General features: G+C 41.9%; 1 protein-coding gene across 2 annotated transcripts in view; it reads left to right on the top strand.

Moving 5' to 3' along the window:
• LOC143715403 (tumor necrosis factor receptor superfamily member 11B-like) overlaps nucleotides 1–25,426 on the top strand; it is a 59,629-nt gene that overhangs the window by 10,833 nt on the left and 23,370 nt on the right. For both annotated transcript variants that reach the window (XM_077207166.1, XM_077207176.1), the window contains exons 2-3: nucleotides 6,327–6,690; nucleotides 9,731–9,946. In XM_077207166.1, the coding sequence (XP_077063281.1) occupies nucleotides 6,327–6,690; nucleotides 9,731–9,946 (580 nt within the window). The remainder of the gene's footprint in view (nucleotides 1–6,326; nucleotides 6,691–9,730; nucleotides 9,947–25,426) is intronic.

Below are 25,426 nucleotides of genomic sequence, written 5' to 3'. Positions count from 1 at the left end.
CCCATTGAATATAATAGAAAATTATAAAAAAAATATATATATTTTTTTTAAAGCTGTATTTCATTTTAGAGTCAAGCCTAGACCTCATGAAAGCAATTTTTGAAATGAGATGGATGCCATCTGGTGGACAAACTGAGCATTTTAAAAATTCAAAACACATATGAAATCTGAATTTTTTAGTTTGTTTATGTATAAAAGTGTGTTTGTGTGTGTGTGTGTGTGTGTGTGTGTGTGTGTGTGTGTGTGTGTGTGTGTGTGTGTGTGTGTGTGTGTGTGTGTGTGTGTGTGTGTGTGTGTGTGTGTGTGTGTGTGTGTGTGTGGATATGTCTGTTTTGCACTCTTGATGTTTTATAGATTCACCCCTTCACTGTTGTGTGCTTTTTTTCTGGATCGTGGCTGATTTGTAGATTGTACGCACAAAAAAACTCGGTATTTTCACATTTTTGCCAATTTCCCATTCATTTCCTATGCCGGGTCCATTTCGGCCGAAGGTCCTGAGTGTGACAATTTTTTTTACAACCACTTAGATTATTCAAATCCTGTCCCCAATTTTTTTGGATGTTCATATACCAAGTACCAAAAAAGTCAAAAAATTTCATACCATTCCGATGAAGCTATGATTTAAAAAAAAAAGATATTTAAATGCGTCGGGTCCATTTGGACCGAAGGAAACAGCTTTAAAGCCTGGATCATATGGATTAAGGATGAAGCTTTTTCTCTTCAAATATGTTGTATGTCCTTTGTAATAGTTATAATTAATTGTAATTGAAGTAAAATAAATTCAATGAGAGCCTGATGAAAGATACGTATCAGTGTCTTACATAAATTAGATGTTCACTCTTCACAAATTTTTATTGTTTTTAAAGGGATAGTTCACCCCAATAAAAGCATTTACTCAGCCTTTATAATTCCACACCTGTAGCCTATGACTTTTTGTCTGTGGAACATAAAAAAAGATCATTTAAGATATGTCTGTTTTTTTTTCTCCCTATAGAAGTCAAGGTTAACATTCTTCAAAATACATTCCTCAAAAAAACTCCTTTCATTATTTGTTCATGTCCTATGTTATTTATTTATTCATTTATTTATTCCAATTTAAGCCCCTAACCCCAGCAAAACATCTGCGGCTGAACATGTGGGCCGCATGGGCTGAATTTGTCGGTTTCGAGTTTCGCTTGGGCAGTACTCTCTTGTTTTTGTGTGTTGTTGTTTTTTGTGTAGCATGCAGCTCCTGTTTATCATTGGCTGTGAACTTTTATGTTGTGTTCTGTGTAGCATGCATATTGTGGTCATCATCGGCCGTTTGCTTTCATGATGTGTTCTGTATAGCACATGGCTGGTGTTTATCATCAACTGTGAGCTTTCATGTGGTGTTGTGGACACTCAGTCAGTGAGAGCTCTAATTGGCTGCATGTTCATCTTCTCAGCTGTCTGTCTTAACCCCGCCCCTTCTTGTTACCTGATTGTTGGTTCATTTCCCCCACCTGCTCTCCCTCGTTACTCCCCTAATTTCCTTCCCTATTTATTCTACTTGTGTATTCAGTCCTGTTTTTGAATGAGGATGTTTTCCCTTTAGGTGTTGCAGTGTTGGGGAGTGCGGGGCACAACCTAACGCGGGATAAATGAAACAAGGTTTTAAATAGTTAGTCAGCGTCAAGCAGGTAGTGGTGGGCAGATCGAGGCTTCGTGAAAACATTGAAACAGTTGAATCAAATGTGCCATGTTGTGCCGAGGCTTCGAAACAATCCGACACCCGTCTCCAAGGTGACCCCTAGTGGTCAGAACAGTGTAAATGCAACAAAAACCCAGGCCAAACATGCAGAAAAAACACCTTTTACGATTTACTGCAATTTTTTTACTGAAAGTAAAATCTTTCAAATGCAATTATCGAATCATCTCTAATAAGATTATCATGTGTAAATGTGTTCTTTTATCAATTGTCAGGGTTTTCTTTTCCTATGAATAGCTCAGCTAAACAGGCCAATGAGACTATTAACTACCTCATTTTAATTATACCAATGTCTAATTAAAATGTCTACAAATGTATAAAACTGATCAGATATCAGGGAAAACCCACAGACACTTGTTCATTGGTTCTCAGTGACTCCTCATGATTCATGGGTTGACAGAGATAATCGCTCCCAGCGGTGAACCATTGAAATTTGGTGTTTCGAAACAGTTATGAGGTAATGAAGCCTCGTTTACTGAAATCATGTGACTCAGGCAGTTTGATACACGCTCCGAACCATTGATTCGGTACAAAAGATTTGTAAAGGCTTTTAAGCTTCATGAAGCAGTGTTTTGAAATTGCCATCACTACAAGCAGGTTGTCTTTCCGCTCTTTTTATCTCTCTGCCAGAAGATGGTCTCCTGTGGATTTGTGGATACGATTTTGTGAAGATACTTGACAATGATACTGGTTCATGTGTTTTGACAACATGCAAGTAAATTTTTTCATCATACGTTTTTTTTTTTTTGTGTGTTTTTTTTAAGTTAGGTGTGTACGTCACCAAATCTAATTTTATATTTCCTCAATCACTGACTTGTTGGCTAAAACATGGCACCAGTTTGAAACCTATCAGCAACTGTTAAAGGGATAGTTCACCCAAAAATGAAAATTCTGTCAGTATTTACTCACCCTCGTGTTGTTCCAACCCCGTAAGACCTTCGTTCACCTTCGAAACACAAATTAAGATATTTTTGATTAAATCTGAGAGCTTTCTCACTCCTCCATAGGCTTCTAAGGGATTGAAACATATTCCCCGAAAAGTTATTAAAGACATCGTTAAAATAGTCAAAGTGGCTACGTGGCTCAATCTTAAGTTTATCAAACGACGAGAATAATTTCTGTGCGCAAAAACCCCCTAAAATAACGACTTTATTTTAACTATTCATTTCCTTCTCTGTGGGCCTCGAGTCAGTTTACTAGTTTAATAGCGTAAGCTTCTGTTGTTATATGTCACACGCATCATACCAGCGTCGGCCAATAGTGAGCCTACGTGTGACGTAGCACTACGCTATCACACTACGTGAACTGACTAGAGGCCCACAGAGAAGGAAATTAATAGTTGAAATAAAAGTCGTTATTTTTGTTTGTTTTGGCACACAAAAAGTATTCTCGTCGCTTGATAAACTTAAGATTGAGTCTACTTGAGTCTCACTTGGACTAAGGGTGACCACCCGTCCCGCTTTGCGTTGTACTGCACAGCATTTTCACCCCTTGTCCCGCACGTCGCATATTGAGAAAATGTCCCGCATTTTCATCTGTCTGTTGGTTTTTAATTATCATATTAAGAAAACGTGCATGCGTTCTTTTGCCTTTTTAAGAAAGTTTTTTATTTATTCTTTTTGCAGCGTTTTTCACCTATATTTAACAGCGCTTCATCAGATGTACAAATACAACAGCCGTTTTTAAAATTTCAACCTATCCAATGGTTGAAGGCAAAGGAGTAAACACGGTCACTTGTAGGTTGTGACGGCTATCAATCAAAATGTGGAGCAGTGATTCGTTCCAACATGTGTTTCTGTCAGAAAACAAATGTATAATTCGGTAAATTACATTTTAAATTGAACAGAATTTATCAACTTGTTGCCTGCTATGGTTGTTTTAATACACATCCTTTCTAAAAATGTGAACGTTTTTGGTTTAATATATTGATATATGAGACTGTCAATTATCTAATTTCATATTGTTTTATATTTTATTTTATTCATTATTTATTTTGTTGGATTTTAGTTGGACTTGGTCAGTATTGTTTCAAAAATAGTTATGTGCATGATGCTTGCCTTTGGGCAGAATACAAATGTTTTTATTTAGTTAGATGAACATTATATAACAGTTTCAGGTTATGTTTTAGTGTTGGTATTTGGTAACATGTCCCACATTGTCCCACACAAACTTATAATTGTCCCACATTTGGTTTGTTTGATGGTGGTCACCCTACTAGACTATTTTAACGATGTCTTTAATAATTTTTCTGGGCTGGCAAGTTTCTATTCCTTTCTAAACCTAAACCTCTAAACCTATGGAGGAGTGAAACAGCTCTCAGATTTAATCAAAAATATCTTAATCCGTGTTCCGAAGATGAACGAAGGTCTTATGGGGTTGGAACAACATGAGGGTGAGTATTACTGACTGAATTTTCATTTTTGGGTGAACTATACCTTAAAATATTTTTTTACACAGTGGGGTTAGTTGCAGCACAGTGTTACAACTAAGCAGCCAAGTGTACAAAGATAATGACATGAAAACAGGGAGCCACAACTTTTCAGGTTTCAGTATTTATTTATACATTTTGCCACATTTAACTTTGTTGGACTTTCACAAACAATGTTGGAATTTAAATGTAAAAGGAATTTAAATGTAAAATGTTTTTTCTCACATTTGTTAACTATGCATTGAGCACCTGTTTTTTATTAATGCCTGTTTTTTTATGCAATAAACCCTTTAAAATGTGATTGAGCTCGTTTTTATTACTGTTATTATTAATAATAATAATTTTGCATGCAGCTGTCACACACAAATGTAATTCAATAGAAATTAAAATATTTGATTTTATTTATTGCAAAACTGTGCAGCCCTTTCATATCTCTATTCATGATACTGATCCATAATAGAAGGATGATTGTATGAGGGATGGATGTATGGATATCTATCTATACAGATGTACAAACAATATCAAACTATACAGATAAAATGGTACTGAATTATGTGTTACACACAAGTATTTCAACCAACCCCTCTGTTACAATTAACCCCGAATATGGTTTAAGTAATTTGCTCTTCTGTCACTTTCAGTGCAACTGTATGAAAATGGCAGGTCCTAGAAAAAAAAACTTTGTGTTCATTTGTAGCAGAGATGTGTATGTTGTGTTAAAAGTTTTGTGTAAAAGATTAACCCAATATTTTTTTTAAATAATTGAGCCAAAATGTGTTGGGTTGTGTCCTGTGCTCCCCTACTGTTATGTACTGTCATGCTGTGGTTGTGGGCAGATCGAGGCTTTCTGGAGCACTAAAACATTTTGAAGCAAATGTGCTTTATTGTGTCGAGGCGTCGAATTCCGACACCTGTCTCCATGGTGACCCCTAGTGGTCAGAACAGTGTAAATGCAACAAACCAAGGCCAAACATGCCTTTTGCAATTTTTTTTTTTTTTTTTTGTGGAAAATCTTTCAAATGCAATCATCTAATCTAATAAGATTATCAAGTGTCTATATGTTTTATCAATTGTCAGGGTTTGTTCTTTGAATGGCTCAGCTAAACAGGCCAAAAAGAGACCATTAACTATCATTATTAATTGTAATTATTCTAATGTCTAATTAAAACGTCTACAAATGTATTAAACTGATCAGAGATCAGGTATAACCCACAAACACTTGTTCATTGGTTCTCAGTGACGACTCATGTTAATGGGTTGACAGATCACCACCCCAGCGGTGAACCATTGATATTTTGAAGTGTCTCGAAACATTTCGAAACAGTTATGACGTAATGAGGTCTGGTTTACTGAAATCACGTGACTCTGGCAGTTTGATACACGCTCCGAACCATTGATTCGTAACAAACGATTCATAAATGTTTCGAAGCTTCATGAAGCAGTGTTTTCAAATTGCCATCACTAGGCTTGCTATACTGTGACTGTGTTGGGGGTAGTATTTGGTTTATTTTGTTTATTTTTGAAATCTAATAAAATGCTCCTTAAACTCTGCATCCTTGAGTCCTCCTTACATCCCTTACCTCAAAATAAGTTACATATGTTCAAAATACATGTGCACACCCATGTTTTTCATAAATTACATTTATATGTCCCATATATTTATCAAATACGTTTATATGTAAAATCCATAGTAAACTGACATCTATATCAGTGACACATCGGTCACATGTATGTTAACAGTATGCTACGCATGTATGTGTAATTTGCATGTTACACATTCAAAGACATGTTATGTATTGTGTATCAATAATTATATATGATAAAATGTCAAAATATGTATTATACATATATATCCCATATAAATGTTTGTCACAATATATGGAATTGTTTAAATTTCTAGTAGTATATGTTTTTACTTTATATGAGCATATATTACATGTATTGATGTTTCATAATGGTGCATATTACATTTCTGTATGGTCTCGCTTTCTCTCTCTCTCTCTATCCTTTGACATGAGCCAAGAGCAGTCACACCATGGCCTGTGTGATATCCAGACCATATTGTTTGTCATGGCAGTAGTGTGAAGGGGAAATCCCCAAAAATACTTGGAAAACACTAACCATACCAAAATGCAATCTCTAAACTGTATTTCCTATTTGTTTCCTTAGCTGTTTGCCATGTCTTTTGCATGGGCCTACCAAGAAATACCCAAGTACCAGCACAGAGACCCTCTGACCTCTAAGGTGCTGGTTTGTGAGCAGTGTCCACCTGGCACGGCCGTGGAACGCCATTGCAGGACGAAGGAACCCACCATTTGTGTCCCCTGTCCAGAAAAACGCTTTGCGGAACAGTGGCATTGGGGAGACAGCTGTCAACATTGTACATCAGTTTGCAAAGAAAGGCAGATTGTAAAAAGGGAATGTAACAGCACTCATGACAGGCTCTGTGAGTGTATACCTGGGTATCACCTGGTCGTAGAATTTTGTGTCCATCACACAGCTTGCTTACCTGGCTCTGGAGTCGCTGTACAGGGTACGTACACTCCTTCTTTGTCAACAGGATCTTGAATTCATAAATATTGTTCTAGCACAATGATGTTTGAACCAGTGTTTCTAAACGCGTAATTTAACAATTTCACAGACTTGCCAGATGCACGTTATGTATCAAGTTTTAAACATCTCATTCACCAAAATATTATGAAGAAGAAATGCTACACAATTTAACTTGTAAGGACTCCAATATTTCTGGCCTCTAGAAAAGCTTCTTCAGCAAGGAGCCATTTATTTTAAAATGGCCGGGTGTGTCATTGCTTTTAAATGCCATTTTTAATATAATTATTGGGGTGCCTCAGTGGTTTTCAGTAAAACTCCACACAGCCAGTCAATTGACGCTGAATTAAACTCATAGTCCACCCTATTGCTTATTTTACAATTTTTAATCCAGTATTCAGTATTCTTTGTGTCAAACTGCTTTCAAGGTTAAGAAATCACATTCATTAGAAAGAAGTATACATTAGCAGTCGGCGAGTACCTCACTTAAGCTTTCTTGGCAGCTGGTGGAACATTTGGCTGCGTGTATGTGCTGTCAGGGTGCTATTTGATCTTGCTGTTTGTTGTATCTGCTGGAATTCAGCCACTGTGAATTTCTCACTAAGTAGAAGTAATCACTTCCCTGTTAGCAATGCAGAGTGTGAGGTGTTCATTAAACAGAATAACACTGCTGGTTGTTATCAAATTGGCCACCCCACCCAGACTCCAGCCTTAAGTATTCATTCACGGAACACAGAGGGATAATGTTTGACCTAATTAAAAAGACAAAAATAAATGACAAAATTAAAACATCTGCTATTGAACACAAATTGTGAGAATGAACAGATCATGCCCATTAGACAATGGGCATGATCTGTTCATTCTCACAATTTGTGTTCAAAAGCGGATGTTTTAATTTTGTCATTTATTTTTGTCTTTTTAATTAGGTCAAACATTATCCCTCTGTGTTCCGTTGTGAATTACTTGTATCCCAGCCCACATGCATCACATTTTAAAAAGGAATTTACTGGTTGAAACCTTAAATTGAAGTATATATTATGAATACTTATGGTTTCTGTAACCAGTGAAGATGGCAAGATTTTGGCTCTGATTTATCTCCAAATGCAGTATGGGTGATTCCATCATTAGTGTTTTCATGAAAATATAATATGAGTAAAATCTTTTTCCTAATGTTTATCTCATAGTGTATGTTTTTGGTTTCAATGTCTTTTAAATGAAAAATATTGAATTAAATACTTTTTTTATGAAAAAATATTAGTCGAGCAGTTCACCATAAGATGGTGACAGAGGTCCTTGAAGACTTGACTTTTTTTTTTTTGAACATTTGTGATGTCCTCATCTGGCTTATGAGTTTTTCTTGATGAGCATACCCTTTACATCAAGTGTTACTCTTCAGTACATAACTCAAATTGTGCTATGAACAGCAATGCAATCTCAAATTATGCAGCTTAATTGAGAGATATGTTTTATTATTTTTCTAACCAATCAAACGCATTCAAATTTTTCCCTGGTGGATAAGACATTAAATTGACATACTCAAGACTTATCCAGAAGCCATAATATTATAGAGACTTGGATTCTTTTGACTTAGCCTTGTAAGCAACCTACCACAACACCCTAGTAACACCCTAGCAACAACACAAAATGCTAAAAGAAAAAATAACACCTTAGCCAATACACACAAACACTCTGGCAACCACTGAGCATTGTGGTGAGTTTTCCTTGTACAAAAACCAAAATGGGGTCACTTAGTTGTCATTTGTTCTAACTTGTGTGTGCAGAAAAGGTTATCATGCAATATTTTCACCAGATTTGCAATAGGTACGTACAAACATAAATGTGATCTTACTCTATAGTTCTAATGTAGATGGATTCTAAATTAATAGGCAAATGCTAGTTAGCAATAAGCATAGTATATGCCCAAACCGTGCTTCCCACTGAACCAGTCCAGGGGCCGGTTTCACAAAGCTATTTTAGACCAGTCTATAGTCTTAGACAAGTCTAAAATTTGCTAATAGACTAGTATAATGCAAGTTAGACTGTTTCACAAAAATAAAGACTGACTTAATTTAGACCAAAGAAATTAGACACCTTACCCCTCTGGCTAACTTGGGTCTAAGACTATGTTACCTTGGCAACCAGCAGTAACAGTTACATTACAAACAGCCAAAAGAAAAGGGAAAATGGCTTATAATTTGTGGTTTGCTGACAGCGTTATGGAGAGAGCTATGAGAAGAGAAAGGGTTTTTAGGGACCGCAGTAACCTACTGGAAATATGTAATAATGAGGACTTTTCTTTTCTGTACGTCTTTAACGCTTCGCTCAACGGTCGGATTAACGGCGTTAACTGTCGTAGCAATATTTTTCCAAATTAAACACTTCTTCTTGTTACTACATTCTCCGCTAAATTTCCCAAGTAAAATGTCCTTGTAACTGTTATACTCCTCCAACAAACACATTTTCCGTTGGGGTAAACTGCACTGAGCGGTTGAATGCGCTTATTCGATCCGCCATGTCTTTTGTTTTGAAAAGTGTCTTATTTTACCCAGAATGCATTGCAGTGTAGTCCTACTTAAGATAGTCAGAGTCTTAAGTGCTTTGTGCAACGGTCTGATTTAGATGTATATCTGAAGTCTGACTATCTATCTAAGCCATAGTCAAAGTCTATCTTTGTGAAACCAGCCAGTAACCAGTACAGGGCAGTTCTTCAAGAAATGAAAATGTTCTTTAAAAAAAATGTTCATTGAAAAAGCTTTAGTCATGATTAAAATAGTAACATTCCCTTATTCCATTTATTCACTTTCAATATAATATAATAACAAAGTAGCACAAAATAGAATTTAAACAATCCTGCCCAATACATGTGTATATATAAACATACAGTATGAATAAATATTCAGATGAATGCCATGAATGTGCCTGCTTTGAATAGCAAAAACTAGGTCTACTTCAATGCAATGTACATGTGTTCTAAAATTACATATTGCAATTGTGCATTGAGAGTGTATGTACATGTCCTGCAGGCACACCAGAGAGGAATACAGTGTGTGAGAAGTGTCCCCAGGGTTATTTCTCCAGCACATCTTCATCCACTGAGCCGTGTATGCCCCACAGGGATTGCAGTCAACTGGGCCTGAAGACTGTCAGACTTGGCACAACCACCCAGGACACACTGTGTGAATCTGAGAATAAAGAGTTAACTTTTGACTGCTCCCATCAGCACACAGAATGTCACACTGGTAAGCTTCATTAAACTATTCCAGCCCTTATTTTATCATTGAAAAAGTTGTTTGCTTTGAAGATCATTTATGCCAATTTTGGTAAATAATGGACACATTTTTGAAGGAATAGCTGTGCTGATTCCTGGTTGTAGATTTGAAAATCATGCTTTCCCCATTATTGTTGAATCAGCTATACGCAGTGGGAAAACCTCTTTTTCTCGAGAATAATGAAGAAGAAACGTTTATTATTTTAAAACGCAGTGCAGCTGCACAGCGAGCACGGAGCAGAGCGTCTAACTCGCTCTTGGCTGTGCTTGCAGCAACTGCACAAACCAATCAGGTCGCTTCACGCCCAGGGCGCATCAGAACCCCCCAAAATGGGTGTGACTTATGCCTATATAAGCAGACCATGTCAGATTTAATCTCCTTCAGCGAACACCTTCTTCGCTGATCTCCGAGCCTCTTGGACGGCGACCCTCAGGATCAATCTTGCAAAGAGCACACTCTCCCAGCCAGCATACGGTCTTCCTAGGAATAGTTATAGACTCGAGACAAATGAAAGCGTGGCTCTCGCCAGATGCACCCTTACTATTCAGCAGCTACCGGCGTCGTTCAAAGCAGGCTCTCACAGGCCGCTCAGAGCGTTTCAAAGGGTTTTGGGCCTTATGGCCTCCGCGTCGTCAGTACTCCAACTAGGCCTACTGTGCATGTGTGCCCTACAGCGATGGCTGAAACGCCGAGTGCCAGCTCATGAGTGGTGCTCTGGTCACTTGTGCATCAGGGAGGATCATGGCTGTGTCAAAGCCCTGATCCCTTGGAAGCACACCGACTGGTACCAGTCAGGTTTAGGCATGGGATTGGTCTCAAGAAGGAAAATGGTTTCAACAGATGTCTCCAACCTGGGTTGGGGGGCACTGTTAGAGGGCAGGCCAATCTCCGGTCTCTGGTCGAGCCCGGAGAAGTGCCTACATATCAACTGCTTCGAAATGAGAGCAGTTCATTTAGCCCTGAAAACCTTTCTCCCAGATCTGGCGGGACACCACCTCCTGGCAGACATGTCAGTGGTGTCCTACATAAATCGCCAGGGCGGCCTTAGATCGGCCAGCCTAGGCGCGATGGCCAGACTTCTCATCTGGGCACATGCCAACTTGTGCTCGCTAAGGGCAGTGCACGTACTGGGCATTTTGAGGCGCGGATATGTTATCCAGAGACAATGTCCCCCCAGGGGAATGGTCTCTCCACCCTTAAGATGGTTCACATAATATGGAGCACCTTCGGCAAGCCAGAGGTCGACCTTTTCAGCTGCTGAAACTGCTGAAAGCAGCCTATACCGCTGAGGAAGGACCTCCTTACACAGGCAAACGGGTCAATCTGGCACACACGCCCAGATCTGTGGGCCCTACATGTATGGCCCCTCAATGGGTACCCAGGGACCTCCCAGAGGGAGTCTAAAATACCATGATTGAAGCTAGAGCACAGTCTACCAGATGCCTCTATGCTCTTAAGTGGTCCGCATTCGCAAGCTGGTGTGCAGCACGAAACGACAAGCTGCTAGACGCGGGCAGGACGTTTTTTTTTTATTCAAAAAATAAATGTCACATTAGACATCTTTAAAACATCATTATAGCAATGCGGAGTTTATACCCAGTGAAAATAAAATATTTTTTGTGTATTTGGTAGGGATGCACCGATTGGGAAATTCTGGGCCGATACTGATACAGATGTTTAACATAACAACTTGGCCGATGGCCGATGCCGATGTTTTTTCTTTTTGTTATTTATTCCTTCTTTTGTGCCACGGAAACATACAAGTCTTTCGGCTCTTGATCACACTATCCTAAAATTAGCACAAATTCAATCAGACCAATTTATGAAACAAAAACAACCTTTAATGTTACTTTCTGGTTGACATTAGTTATAACCTTATTTATGACAAGTTCTTTTCTGAAAAAAATAACATTCAAAAACCTTTGACTGCTAACTAATCAATGAAAAGATTGTTTCAGTACATTGCCCAACAAAATTATTTGAGTGGTTTTAGCCTGATAAACAAACACTTACTCAATGAGATTATTTTCATGGCCCAATAAAAAATATTTTTCTGATAAATAAAAAGAATACATCAAGTGTAAATGCAAAAACAAGTGAAATAAATAAATAATGTTATTAAAATAAATAAATTATGTTATTCATAAATACAAACATAAATGGGGCTATCTTTCACCTTGTGTATTTCTCATACAGAATAAAACATTACAGTGTTTCTGAACTCACAGGCTGGAACATGGGGCCTCTTATAAAACAAAAGTACCTCCACTTCTGATCATTAATGAGATAAGTCACCTGCTGTATCTCTGGCCTTCTTAATAAGATACATGTTTTTCTTTACAAAGATAAGCATCTGTGACCAGTCACGGAAACTAGGGACACAAGTCGGTTCTGGGGCATTTTGAGTTATTCATAGATTCTGAGAGTGTAATATCCAAGCTTTCCAACGATGTGTAACATGTGGAAATCTGATAATATTTGGAGAAGTTGTGGCCATTTTAAAGTAGGCACTTAAAAAAGCTCAAAGAGGAGAAAACGAGCTAAAGATTGTGCAGTTCTCACCTGTCTCTGCTGCTGGGGGTGACAATAGGGCTCATTTACATCTCATTTAGATAAGCCATACCCCCTGTAAAGCTCCTCCATGTGCTTTACAGCTTTTTTTACACTTCGAATGAGTGCACTTCTGCCGCACTAGGCGAAAAACAATTGTGCTGCCCCTCTATTTGCAACGTACCAGCAACAACACACAAAGACCAATAATGCCATATAGCCTGCATATAACGCGAAACCAGCAACAACACATAAAGACCAATATGCCATATACATATAACGCAAAACCAGCAACAACACACAAAGACCAATATGCCATATAGCCTGCATATAACGCAAAACCAGCAACAACACACAAAGGCCAATATGCCATATACATACAGTATAACGCAAAACCAGCAACAACACACAAAGACCAATATGCCATATACATATAACGCAAAACCAACAACAACAAACAAAGACCAATAAGCCATAGGCCTACATATCTATAGCGCAAATAGTACGCAACGCTCGTGTGCCCAAAATGTCAACAATATTAAAGTTTATGTAGGAGGCAAATGCCTGCTGGCATTTTTCTTTAAGCAGTCATTTCTGCAATTTTCCAAATAATCACATTTCACCTCCTCAAATTACTGTTGCAAATCTCTTTACACCACTTTCTTATGTGCGTATACACACACAAATGAAATGTCCGCAAGCACATTATATCATCAGCAGGTTCAGCATCTTAAATAACGACTAAAGAGCAAATGAAGCTCAACTTACATTTCAGAAACACGCACGGCAGGCCTTCATCGCAGCAGCAAAGGTCTTAACTGCATCCTCTATTTCGATTCTCCGTCACATATGAAACAGCCAGCCACCGCTGTCAGCGAGCCGAGCCGCCGTATTGAAGCACTGAGGGCGAGCGCGCTGCGCCCATACCTCCGGTTCAGTTTCCCGAGCCCACGAAGTGCGGCGAAAACATTTTCGGTGTAACTGCCAGACGGTTCATCTCGTCTGCGACAATCTTTGCGGCATCCATCTTCATTGAATTTTGATATCAGAGAGAGCTGGCCAGAGCACAGCATAATAAGTAGCCATGTGGTTGACTTGGAGGGCGGGGGCAAAAGCGCCGGGTTATTCAGTATGGAAATACACACAGACAATGACACGCCACGCCCCTACTGCATGCTAGAATCTCAGAAAACAAGCCGATTTCAACCTCAAAATGTAAGCTTTTAAATATACCAATACTGCTATCTCAAACATGGAGAGGCTTCTTCGTGATTTCAATTAACAGATTCTCCAAAAAATTGAAAATCACCAATTTTGAAAAAAAACTCTTCTTTCTCATTTTGCTCGAAAGTTGTGCTGCCGACTTGTGTCCCTGGTTTCTGTGACGGGTCACATCTCTGCCTTGTCACAGCAAAGCCTATTTCTCTTTTCATCCAAGACATGAGACACAGAGCTGAATAACCGCTCACTCTCGGTACTGGTGCATGGCGCACTAAGGTATTTGCGTGCCATTTGTGCGAGTTCTGGAAAACGCAGGTGGTTATTTCTCCAATAGCAGAGTGCGCTCTCACCTCTGGGAATAGTGGTCTCTGCCAGAAAAATAACCAGTTGTTGGGATACAGAGGTACTTGTCCTCTCTGGTCCATTTTCTTCCAGAATCTCCTCAAAAACATCATGCAGGGAGGGCCCTGCTCTGTCGGATCATTGCCTCTTGCGCTCTGTGTAATGTGCGCGCTCTCCATCGCGCGTCCCATCATCTGTACCGGCAGCAGGCAACAGGTGTGCCTCAAGTATTTCTCGAGCGCGTTGTTTAACATCCTCTTCAAAGTAACAATCCTTGTATCTGGGATCCAAATAGGTGGCAATGCAAAACATGGGATCGTACTGGATTTGATCGAAGCGTCTATTTACAGCCTCTAATAATGAGGTCTTTGTTGTTTTAACGCCGTGGTCTGTGTCAGCCTGCTTACTCAGAAGACGTCTCAGGGCTGTCACAGAGGGGATGACATCTGCAGCTGATGCTTCTGATGAGCTGACTTCTCTCGTCAATTGTTCAAATGGGGAGAGGAGTGTTATAAAGTTTTCAATTAATTGCCACTGGTGCGCACTGAGAGTGGCCGGGAGGTCGTAGTCTGCAGCATATGTAGCAAGTGCGCGCTTTTGTTCCAGCAAGCTCTCCATCATATAAAATGTACTATTCCAGCGAGTGGAAACATCTTGCTGTAGCCTTTTTGGTTTCATTCCCAATTGGATCTGCACAGCCTGGAGACGTAAATAGGCAAGGGGTGAGTGTTTAAAGTGGCCGACGATTTTTCGGCAAATAGCCACAACATCCGTGAGGCTGTGCTGGCTAAAAACACCGTCATGAATTGCCAGTTGTAGTGTGTGCGCCATGCAGCCAAAACTAGCCAGACCACTGTCCATCATAGCTTTCGTCATATTCCTAGCATTATCTCTCACGACAGCATGCACTCTGGTTTTGTCGATTTTCCACGTCTGGAACATTTTCTCAAATACCTCCGAGATGGCAGATCCTGAGTGTGTACCCGCGAACTCCTGGGAGTGCAACACTGCCTTCACCAGGCTGAAGTCCTGCTCACAGGGCTTACATCTGAACTCCATATATCTGTGGTGAAACTGATTGCAGCAATGTCGCAAGCCAGTAGCTCATGAATGTGCGTGGCCACAATGTTATGGATTTCGGGGAGACAGAAATCGGCAAAGTCACGCTGGCTCAGCAGCGTGTAGCTAGGCTCCATAAACTTCATCAGACTCCGAAAACCCACGTCCTCCACTACAGAGAAAGGCTGGTCATCTAAAGCGATGAACTCCATCACCTTGTTTGTTATTTGTTTCGCTTTGGCGCTGTCTGGAAGCAGCTGTTTGGCTTTCTCAAACGCCGTGTCAATTGAAGTCTGAGTCTTACCGGGGGTTTGCGCTTTCTTGGAGGCTTCATTTTTCCGTTTTTGGTCAGCTTGCAGATAATCGCCGTACACCGCCTCGTGCCTGCTTCTCAAATGTCCAATGAGATTTGTTGTGTTAAATGACTTTCTAACAGCCCCCCCTCTTGAAATTTCAATGGAACACGTATTGCAAACTGCAAAACGCTGATCTTTCTCTGAAACATTAAAATATTGGCACACGACCGCCATCTTCTTTGTTTAATCTAAGTTACTGAGGAGAGTGCGCGGGCGCCCTCTTCCGTCTCGGTATCTCTCCCTGCCCAAATAAAAAGAGGGAAAAAAGTTTCTCATGAGCACAGTGTTCATAACACATATAATCATCGGAGAATGTCATATTTATTTCCCGATGGCAGTTAACGAGACAAATATCGCCCGTTACCGATGTTCAGCCGATGCATCGGTGCATCCCTAGTATTTGGTTTAAGTGCATTAAGCCATGAAAAAGAACTCCAGTGAACAGCTTTGTTTGAGAGGCAGCTTTATGTGTGCTCCACTTATATAGATCAGTTGTGCACTTTTGGTATGAGTGTAAAACCTGCAGGAATGAGCAACATTATGTGCAATATTATTTGATCCATCTTGGAAAATACAGTAGCACCATTCAACTCATGTTGAAGGCATTCCGTTGAACTTTCCGTTGATATTTTTCCTATATTCGAAACATTGGGTGACGAGGATGACTTTATTTCTACCTCCTACTAAGCCATTTCTGTCCCAAGCTGGTGAACCTGTCATGCTGTGGGAGCGCTGGTATGTGTCATTTCATACGTACTTGATGATGCAGGCTTGGATGACTTTCCAAATGATAGAAAAAGCATGCCCTTCCTCCATTGTCTCAGAGTGTTTATGGATCTACCAGATGCTTCGCAATTGCAAATACATACTCTGGCGCTGTTGCATGAATAAAGGGACATTTTCAAAAGACTCCTAGCATGCTGCTAAAACATTTAACTTTCAGAACAAAGATGCCAATGGTCAGGTGAGTCAGCCAGCCAGTCTGTCGTTGATTTAAGAAGCCTAATTCTAATTAATAAGAGACCAACTTATTGAAGAAACCAAGAGTACACGAGTCAGAGAGAGACTGCTTATTGAAGATGATTATCTTACTCTTGATAGGGCTTTCACTCTGGTGCTATAAGTTGAAGAAGCTTTAAAGTGTGCAGTTAAAATAGTGTAGAATAATACAGTTCAAACAGGTTTCACCACTGTACCTGCAAATGCAGACACTGAGCTGCTTGGAGCCCTCCCCTCGGACAGCACGCCAAATATGCATAACCTTTACTCCATCTCATTATATGTAAGTGTGAACTTGTGAAATTATCTGCATGTTGTGTACAGCTGAAAGTTCTGTGGTTATGACATTGACTGGATTAGTTGCACCAAAACTGCTGTGACTGGTGTAGTTAGGCTCCCAGTATCAGATCACTCAGCACAGTGCTAATATACTGGGTTTAGACCTGTTCATCAGCCTGATGTTTTCTCTGTATGATAACAGTGGAGCAGCTATCCTTCAGGTAAAATCTTCAAGACAGACCATTTCCCACTCTCTTCAGTGGTTGCCTTTTTGCTTTCACCCACAAACCCTTGCTTAACCTGGATGTGCTGGGCATCATTCAGCTCACAACACTTTTCCAAAGCTCTTCAGTGTTCACAAAGCTGGATCTTAAGCAAGGTTACATGCCGATACTCTTGAACGAAGACAGCAGAAACCTGACTCCATTTGTATTTGAGTGTTGCTTTTCAAGAAGATCCCTTTCATCCTGAGTTCAGCACCTAGGTGTTTTCGGAAAATCATGGCCACCATTTTAACTGGGCTCCTGGGCACAGCTGTGTACTTAGATGATATTGTTGAACGCGGCAAGGATAGGGCCACTCACTATAAATGCATGAGACATTTATTAATTGCTCTGTCAAGGCACAATTTCACATTGAACCCAGAAAAGTGTGTATTTGCAGCAATTCTTCGGGGGTCCAGCTCGAGCATCACACCACAGTTTTATGATGGCTTATAGGCCATCATAAAACTCCCAATACCAGCCTCAGCTGCTAAGCTCATCATTTCTTGGCACGACTGGTTACTATCTCAGATTATTATAGTATTCTGCGATCACTGCCCCCCTTTGACATTTGCTCAAACATAATACTCCCTGTGGACTTAACCAGCAGGGCCGTGCAGCTGGAGTTTGACATAAAGAGTGACCTTGTGCAGCTAGTGCATGAGCCCCTACAGACCGCAGTGTCAATTGAAGAGCATCAGCTTCAGGGCTTCCTAATAATAATAATAATTTTTTATGGACATGTAAGCGCCTGCACGTGTCCTTATATCGACGATCCTTTACACTCGGAACAGACCACCAATCATTTACCGTGTAAACTGAAGTGGTGTTTGGCACAGACAAGTAGACAGGTGTTGCAGGCTTTTTCTTCGAAAAGCCTCCCCTGTGGTTGTAACTTGGGCATTTTTTAGGCTTCCTCTCGCTTAGAGAGTGACAAGAACTATACTGAAGCCTAGACTCTCTAGAGCTCTAGTTAGTAGCATTATCAGCAGCCTGTCTTGGAGCAAGAGTCAGTATTTGTTCAGACCACTATCCTTGAGCTTTATCTCAGGTTAAGTTGATATCAACTCCTCTTGTTCAAAGTTTGTCTAAGAATACTTTGCTCCTTTTTACCCTGCACCAATGATGCTGGGGTCGAGCCAACTAAGTATTCCCTCCTATTTAGGACGGTGTTGAGTACGCTCCCTTAGAGCTCAAACATTTTCCCCGAGCACATGCCATGTTATTCTGGAGTAGTAGGCCCTACATAGGGGCCTCCTCGACAGTCTGGTTGCATGAGATATTTGCTCCTCTTGCTTAAAGGGTAAACAAATGCTAAGCTGAGTACATCGCTCGTGTTGGCAATGTGAATGAGTATCCTAAGCCCAGTGTACCTCTGGTGGCTATCTCTGCTAGAAATTGATTTGCTACCAAGTAGTTGGCCCTCCACGGGCCGCCTTGAAAGCAATCCTCCGGGTTGAGCTAGGTTCCTTAGCATTCTAGCTAATGAGTGTCCTTTTTTTTTTATTTTATTTTTTTAGTTTATTTATTACAGGGACAGTGCATATTCATAAACATTACTGTCAATATGCCAGAATTAGCCTAAAGGCTATTTTTCATCTGCAGTCCCTAGACAGATGGTAAAAGTCACCCTAAAAGAGATTACATATTACATAGCACTAAAAAAATTTAAAATACATTTAGTAAAATTATCTATTACATTAGAATGTATAATCTAAACACATCAAAACATCAATCGGACAAACATCACGTAAAAACATGACACACACATAAGGAGAAAAGCCAACAGTGTACAGCAAGAACAGGTTTAGTAATAGGTTAATGTTGACAGCTCTGATGATCAATAAGCCATTTCCTCAACTGAATCTTAAAGGAACTATACGTGTTTATATTTCTGATGGTTATTGGGGTGAGGTTCCACTCAGCAGCAGCTTGAACAGAAAAAGCAGTATGACCAAATACACTTTTTCTAAGGGGAATGATACAATCTCCCCTAGCTGCACCTCTGGTCCTGCAGTAATCAACTGTTCGGGTATTGACAAACTGATGAAGAGGAGGGGAAGATATACCATGAATAATTTTATAAATGAGACATAAATTTGAATATATAACCATATTATCCCAACTGAGTAATCTATATTTTTGTAGTATTGGACAATGATGAGAAATACATGGTTTATTGTCCAGAATTTTAACAGTTCGTTTGTAAAGTGATTGCAGAGGTTTCAAAGATGTAATACTAGCTCGTGCCCAAATGGGTAAACAGTATGTGATGTGTGAGTCCTGGCAGATTTTTTGTCCTGGCTCCCTAGAATGGCACAGACTGATATCATGTTGCATGTTAACAGATTAGTCGAGTCACCTTTATATATTTATTTAAGCCAAAAGCCAATGGCAGGCAGATTTTTATTTTTTAAAAGCCAGTTATTTTATGGATCCAGGATACTATGCATCCTGATAAAGTTCCCTTGGCCTTTGGAATTAAAATAGCCCCACATCATCATATACCCCTCACCATACTTAGAGATTGGCATGGTTTATTTCAGTTAGCCTAATCACTGGTTTTATTTGCATTGAGAAAAAATCTGCCTGTCTCTATGGGAATTTAACATTGGAGATGTTCCTCGCTGCCTCCGCTCTGCTAACGCATGTAGTGTGAAACCAGCGTAACTCCCCTTTGTCACGTTTCCTGTCTTATGTTTTCCTTGTCTTGTGTGGACTTTTGTTATTTCCTGTCCTGTGCCATGTTTTGTAGTCCTTTGTAGTTTTTCTTGTTTATTAGTCTCTCCAGGTGTTTCTAATTAGCCCCGCCCCCTTGTTATCTTGTTTGCCTGTGTATTTAAACCCCTGTGCTTCAGTTGTGTTTTGTCGGTCGTTGTTTTGATGTTGCTGGTAGCTGTTCCGTGTTCCTGTCCTGAGTCCATTGGATTACCTGTTTGTTTTATTAAAGTGCTTGCATTTGGATTCTCTCTCCGCTTCATTTCTACCACATCGTAACAGAACGAGCGACCATAATATGAATCCAGTAGCACAAATTATGCGCCTCCGTCAAGGAGATCGACCCATTAAGGACTTTGTAATGGACTTTTTGGAGCTGGCTCACTTGACCTGGATGGATGAGGTATGTCTCATGATATTTTTTCGTGGAGGACTATCTGAGCCGCTCAGCTCCTTAATGCCATTACATGACCCAAGCTGGACTCTTGAGTTTTTATATTGACTTGGCCCTGCAACTGAGCGGCTCAGCTTTTACTGTGGGTTTGGTGGACAAGGCTGAGGAGCTTCACCACGACATGCCTGAGCTTCACCACGACATGCCTGAGCTTCACCACGACATGCCTGAGCTTCACCACGACATGCCTGAGCTTCACCACGACATGCCTGAGCTTCACCACGACATGCTTGAGCTTCACCACGACATGCCTGAGCTTCACCACGACATGCCTGAGCTTCACCACGACATGCCTGAGCTTCCAGAGCCTCGCCACGTCTCAGCAAAGCTTCCAGCAGCTTCACCGCTGGTCCCGTCCAGCCCAGAGCCCTCACCGCTGGTCCCGTCCAGCCCAGAGCCCTCACCGCTGGTCCCGTCCAGTCCAGCGCCCTCTCGCTCTCGAAGACGGAGGAGGAGGAAGAGGACTTCCTGCGTCCCACAGTGCCCGGAGGTCATTTCTGAGCCTCTTGTCAGCCCAGAGGCCGTCTCCATATTCCTGTCCCTGCCGGCGCCGCCCAAGCTCCTGGCCCTGCCGGCGCCGCCCAAGCTCCTGGCCCTGCCGGCGCCGCCCAAGCTCCTGGCCCTGCCGGCACCGCCCAAGCTCCTGGCCCTGCCGGCACCGCCCAAGCACCTTGCCCTGCTAGGCGTCGCCTGTGCTACCTATCAATCCAGAGACTGTTCAAGTCACGTCTGCCGATCCAGAGACCGTTCAAGTCACGCCTGCCGATCCAGAGACCGTTCAAGTCACGCCTGCCGATCCAGAGACTGTTCAAGTCACGCCTGCCGATCCAGAGACTGTTCAAGTCACGCCTGCCGATCCAGAGACTGTTCAAGTCACGCCTGCCGATCCAGAGACTGTTCAAGTCACGCCTGCCGATCCAGAGACCGTTCAATTCACGCCTGCCGATCCAGAGACCGTTCAAGTCACGCCTGCCGATCCAGAGACCGTTCAAGTCACGCCTGCCGATCCAGAGACCGTTCAAGTCACGCCTGCCGATCCAGAGACCGTTCAAGTCACGCCTGCGGATCCAGAGACTGTTCAAGTCACGCCTGCCGATCCAGAGACTGTTCAAGTCACGCCTGCCGATCCAGAGACTGTTAAAGTCACGTCTGCCGATCCAGAGACTGTTCAAATCATGCCTGAACCTGAGCGCTCAGCAGAGCCGGTGTCTGTTCCTGAGCCTGTGTCTGTTCCTGAGCCTGAGCCTGTGTCTGTTCCTGAGCCTGAGCCTGTGTCTGTTCCTGAGCCTGAGCCTGTGTCTGTTCCTGAGCCTGAGCCTGTGTCCGTTCCTGAGCCTGAGCCTGTGTCCGTTCCTGAGCCTGTGTCTGTTCCTGAGCCTGAGTCTGTTCCTGAGCCTGAGTCTGTGTCTGTTCCTGAGCCTGAGCCTGAGCCTGTGTCTGTTCCTGAGCCTGAGCCTGTGTCTGTTCCTGAGCCTGAGCCTGTGTCTGAGCCTGAGCCGGTGTCTGTTCCTGAGCCTGAGCCGGTGTCTGTTCTTGAGCCTGAGCCGGTGTCTGTTCCTGAGCCTGAGCCGCTGTCTGTTCCTGAGCCGCTGTCTGTTCCTGAGCCTGAGCCGGTGTCTGTTCCTGAGCCTGAGCCGGTGTCTGTTCCTGAGCCTGAGCCGGTGTCTGTTCCTGAGCCTGAGCCGGTGTCTGTTCCTGAGCCTGAGCCGGTGTCTGTTCCTGAGCCTGAGCCGGTGTCTGTTCCTGAGCCTGAGCCGGTGTCTGTAGCCGGTGTCTGTTCCTGAGCCTGAGCCGGTGTCTGTTCCTGAGACGGTGACTGCTCCTGCCTATGACCCCGTAACTACCCTTAAGACATTTTTTTGGGGGGGCAGTAGGTCCTCGCCATGCAACTTAGGGACCCACGGCCACCAAAAAGATCCTCACCGCCATGGCCACCGGAAGGGTCTTCACCGCCCTGGCCGCCTGAGGGGTCGTCTCCGCCCTGGCCGCCCGAGTGGACGTCTTCGCCCTGGTCTTCACCGCCCTGGCCACCCGACGGGTCTTCACCGCCCTGGCCACCCGAAGGGTCTTCACCGCCCTGGCCGCCCGAGGGGTCTTCACCGCCCTGGCCGCCCGAGGGGTCTTCACCGCCCTGGCCGCCCGATGGGTCGTCTGCTTCGCCCTGGCCGCCCGATGGGTCGTCTGCTTCGCCCTGGCCGCCCGATGGGTCGTCTGCTTCGCCCTGGCCACCCAATGGGCCGCCTGAACTGCCTGCTCCACCCTGGCCGCCTGCACATCCTGCTCCACCCTGGCCTTCCGTCCTGCCGCAGTCTCCAGGTCCTCTTCCGCTCCATGGGCCTGGCCCTCCATCCCGCCCCCGGGTCCGCCTCTGCTCCACCTCCCTCCTGGACTGTTCATGAGGAGCGTCTGGAATCCGCTCCTTAAGTGGGGGGCTATGTCACGATTCCTGTCTTATGTTTTCCTTGTCTTGTGTGGACTTTTGTTATTTCCTGTCCTGTGCCATGTTTTGTAGTCCTTTGCAGTTTTTCTTGTTTATTAGTCTCTCCAGGTGTTTCTAATTAGCCCCGCCCCCTTGTTATCTTGTTTGCCTGTGTATTTAAACCCCTGTGCTTCAGTTGTGTTTTGTCGGTCGTTGTTTTGATGTTGCTGGTAGCTTTTCCGTGTTCCTGTCCTTAGTCCATTGGATTACCTGTTTGTTTTATTAAAGTGCTAGCATTTGGATTCTCTCTCCGCTTCATTTCTACCACATCGTAACACTCTTGACTTATGCCACCTGTATTTTAAGGAAGAACATTTATTTATTTACGATACATTATTCATTCACAAAGAAAATTGGTGTCCTTAAAGGTTGGATTTTTTCTCGTTTTTTTAATTAAGATCATTAAGCATTAAGATCAATTTCCAAAAGATGATTTTTTTTTATTCCTCTTTTTAGTCAACTTTAGCATGGGTGTATTCACTTATTCTAAGCACTGTAAATATAATAGACATATTAATATAGGAGAAATACAGTATAGACATTGAAATTTGATGACATTTTTACTCTTTTTTTTTTCCCTCGAGAATTTGGTAATTTACAATGTCTCTATTAAGAACTTTGCTGTTTGTTATTACCGACATTTATGAATTATCTTTAAAATGTTTATGATGGATAATGTTTGTAAATTAGATCTGTATAAGATATTTCAACAATCTAAATGATTTTGTAAAGTTGAGAACGCTTTTAATGAGGAATGAATGCTAATATCTAATAAATATGCAGATAATATATAATTATAATGTATTCAATTACCTATCAATATTTATTTATTCAAAAAAAATAAACTAAATCTGTCGAAGTACTTAGTTGACCACGACCTCAAAAGCCTGTATACAAGCCGTGGTTCAGCTGCACACGACAAACGCTGCCAGTGTAAAACAAAACGGGCATGTGCTGCTCCCGCTCACCATACACTGCTTCCTCGCTGCCTCCGCTCTGCTAACGCATGTAGTGTGAAACCAGCGTAACTCCCCTTGATTATAAGGTTTTGGAAAGCGCTATGGTGAGTTCTACTGCCCAGGATGCCCGTCTCTTTGTCTGGTGTGAGCTGGTGTAATGAGGATGCAGAGGCAGAGTGAGAATCCATGTGCGGAAGTTTATTGAAGATAGTAACCACAAACAAATACGAGAAGGCAGGCAGCGGGTCAAAACCAAGGTAGCAGTCAGCGAGGTTAAGTCAGTAGGCAGGTAAGGGGTCCAAGCAGAAACATCAGTCCAAACAGGCAACCAAAACAAGGGGATAATCCGGGAATCGATAAACCGAGAATCAGACAAGATCATACACAGGCAGATAGGCAATGGTAAATGGTCAAAATGCTTGGTAAGGCAGGTTAACTGGCAAAACTTCGCAAGGTGTGCAAGTATGGTCTCTGGTTATAAAGTATGCAAACAGGAAATGAGTGTAGAGGAAGCAGAGGGCGTGGACCACAGTCAGTACTCTGGTGAGAGCTCCCTCTGCTGGTTAGGCATTACAGCTGGTTACTGCCTGTTTGGCACTCCCTTTAATCTGTCTATCTCTCATGAGGTACTTCTCACCTGGCTCTACAAATTAGCCACCAGTGATGGTGACAACGGAGAGACACCTGTGGGTTAACTTGGCAGACGTTCCCCAGTCTTGGCATACACTCCCCTCAGCGTGGCAGCGTGGGTATTTTGTTATCCAGTAGTGTCTCAGGCATAGTGCCCGTTCCCTTACGAAAGGGAACGTCTCGGGTTACTGTAAGCCTTGTTCCCAGTTCCCTGCATCTCGTTGATATGCCTCCGGGCTGCCTGTACAGTCCCTTTAGATGATCAGTGGATGTCATGTTCTCTAGGCGCCCCTTATATACTTAAGGTCAAACTAATATGATGTCATGGGCTGTCGCTGGCCAGCGTAACCCAAGACTTTCATAAATAAATAAATACTCCAAATATGTTGTTCATTTTGTTACTTCATGATACCCAGTGAATAATTAATTAGTGTTACCAACATTTCAAACTGATTGAAAATCAGTAACAATAACCAAATTGTCAAAAAAGGGCTTAATTTTAAATTGTGTAATTGGTTATGGTGGTACCATTCTATAGAGAGCAGTAGATTGTGTTCAGGGCTAATTTAAAATGTAACTCTGATAATGAAATTATATATATTTTGTACCAACAATCATATTTAAAACTAAAAATTTGGTACACCATAAAAGGCTTCATTTACACTGCCAAAAAAAAATCCGATCTTTTACTCACATCTGACACAAATCAGAATATGTTGCACACGTGTAAAGACAAAAATCTGCACGAGATCCGATTTTTCCACATACGATCTGAGCCACTTCCTAATGTGGTTTTAAATCAGATACATATCCGATATCTGGACATCCGACCTACGTCTAAACACGCATATCCAATTCCCCTATGAATTCCAAGCCCCACCACAAGGCGAGGACGACATGTTTATTCACAAAGATACCTTTTTAATGTTGTATTATGAGGCAGACGTGCCTGTATGCGCTCGCTCACAGCTTTTTATTGAGGTAGGAACTTTATATTTATCTTTGTAAAGAAAATAAATTGCATGAACACAGAAACATTCAGAAGCTGGTTTTCAACCTCTGCCCTTAACTTTTATAAATAAAACAGCTTCACTATTGAAATCTACATTATATTTCTCAGCAATGAGGTGACAACCTCTCT

Source organism: Siphateles boraxobius, unplaced genomic scaffold (genome assembly GCF_051911475.1).
Source record: "Siphateles boraxobius isolate OS27281-9 unplaced genomic scaffold, OSU_SipBor_1 12, whole genome shotgun sequence".
Lineage (NCBI taxonomy): Eukaryota > Metazoa > Chordata > Actinopteri > Cypriniformes > Leuciscidae > Siphateles > Siphateles boraxobius.
Note: the sequence above shows the minus strand (reverse complement) of the source record. Positions and strands in the feature narration are given on the sequence as shown.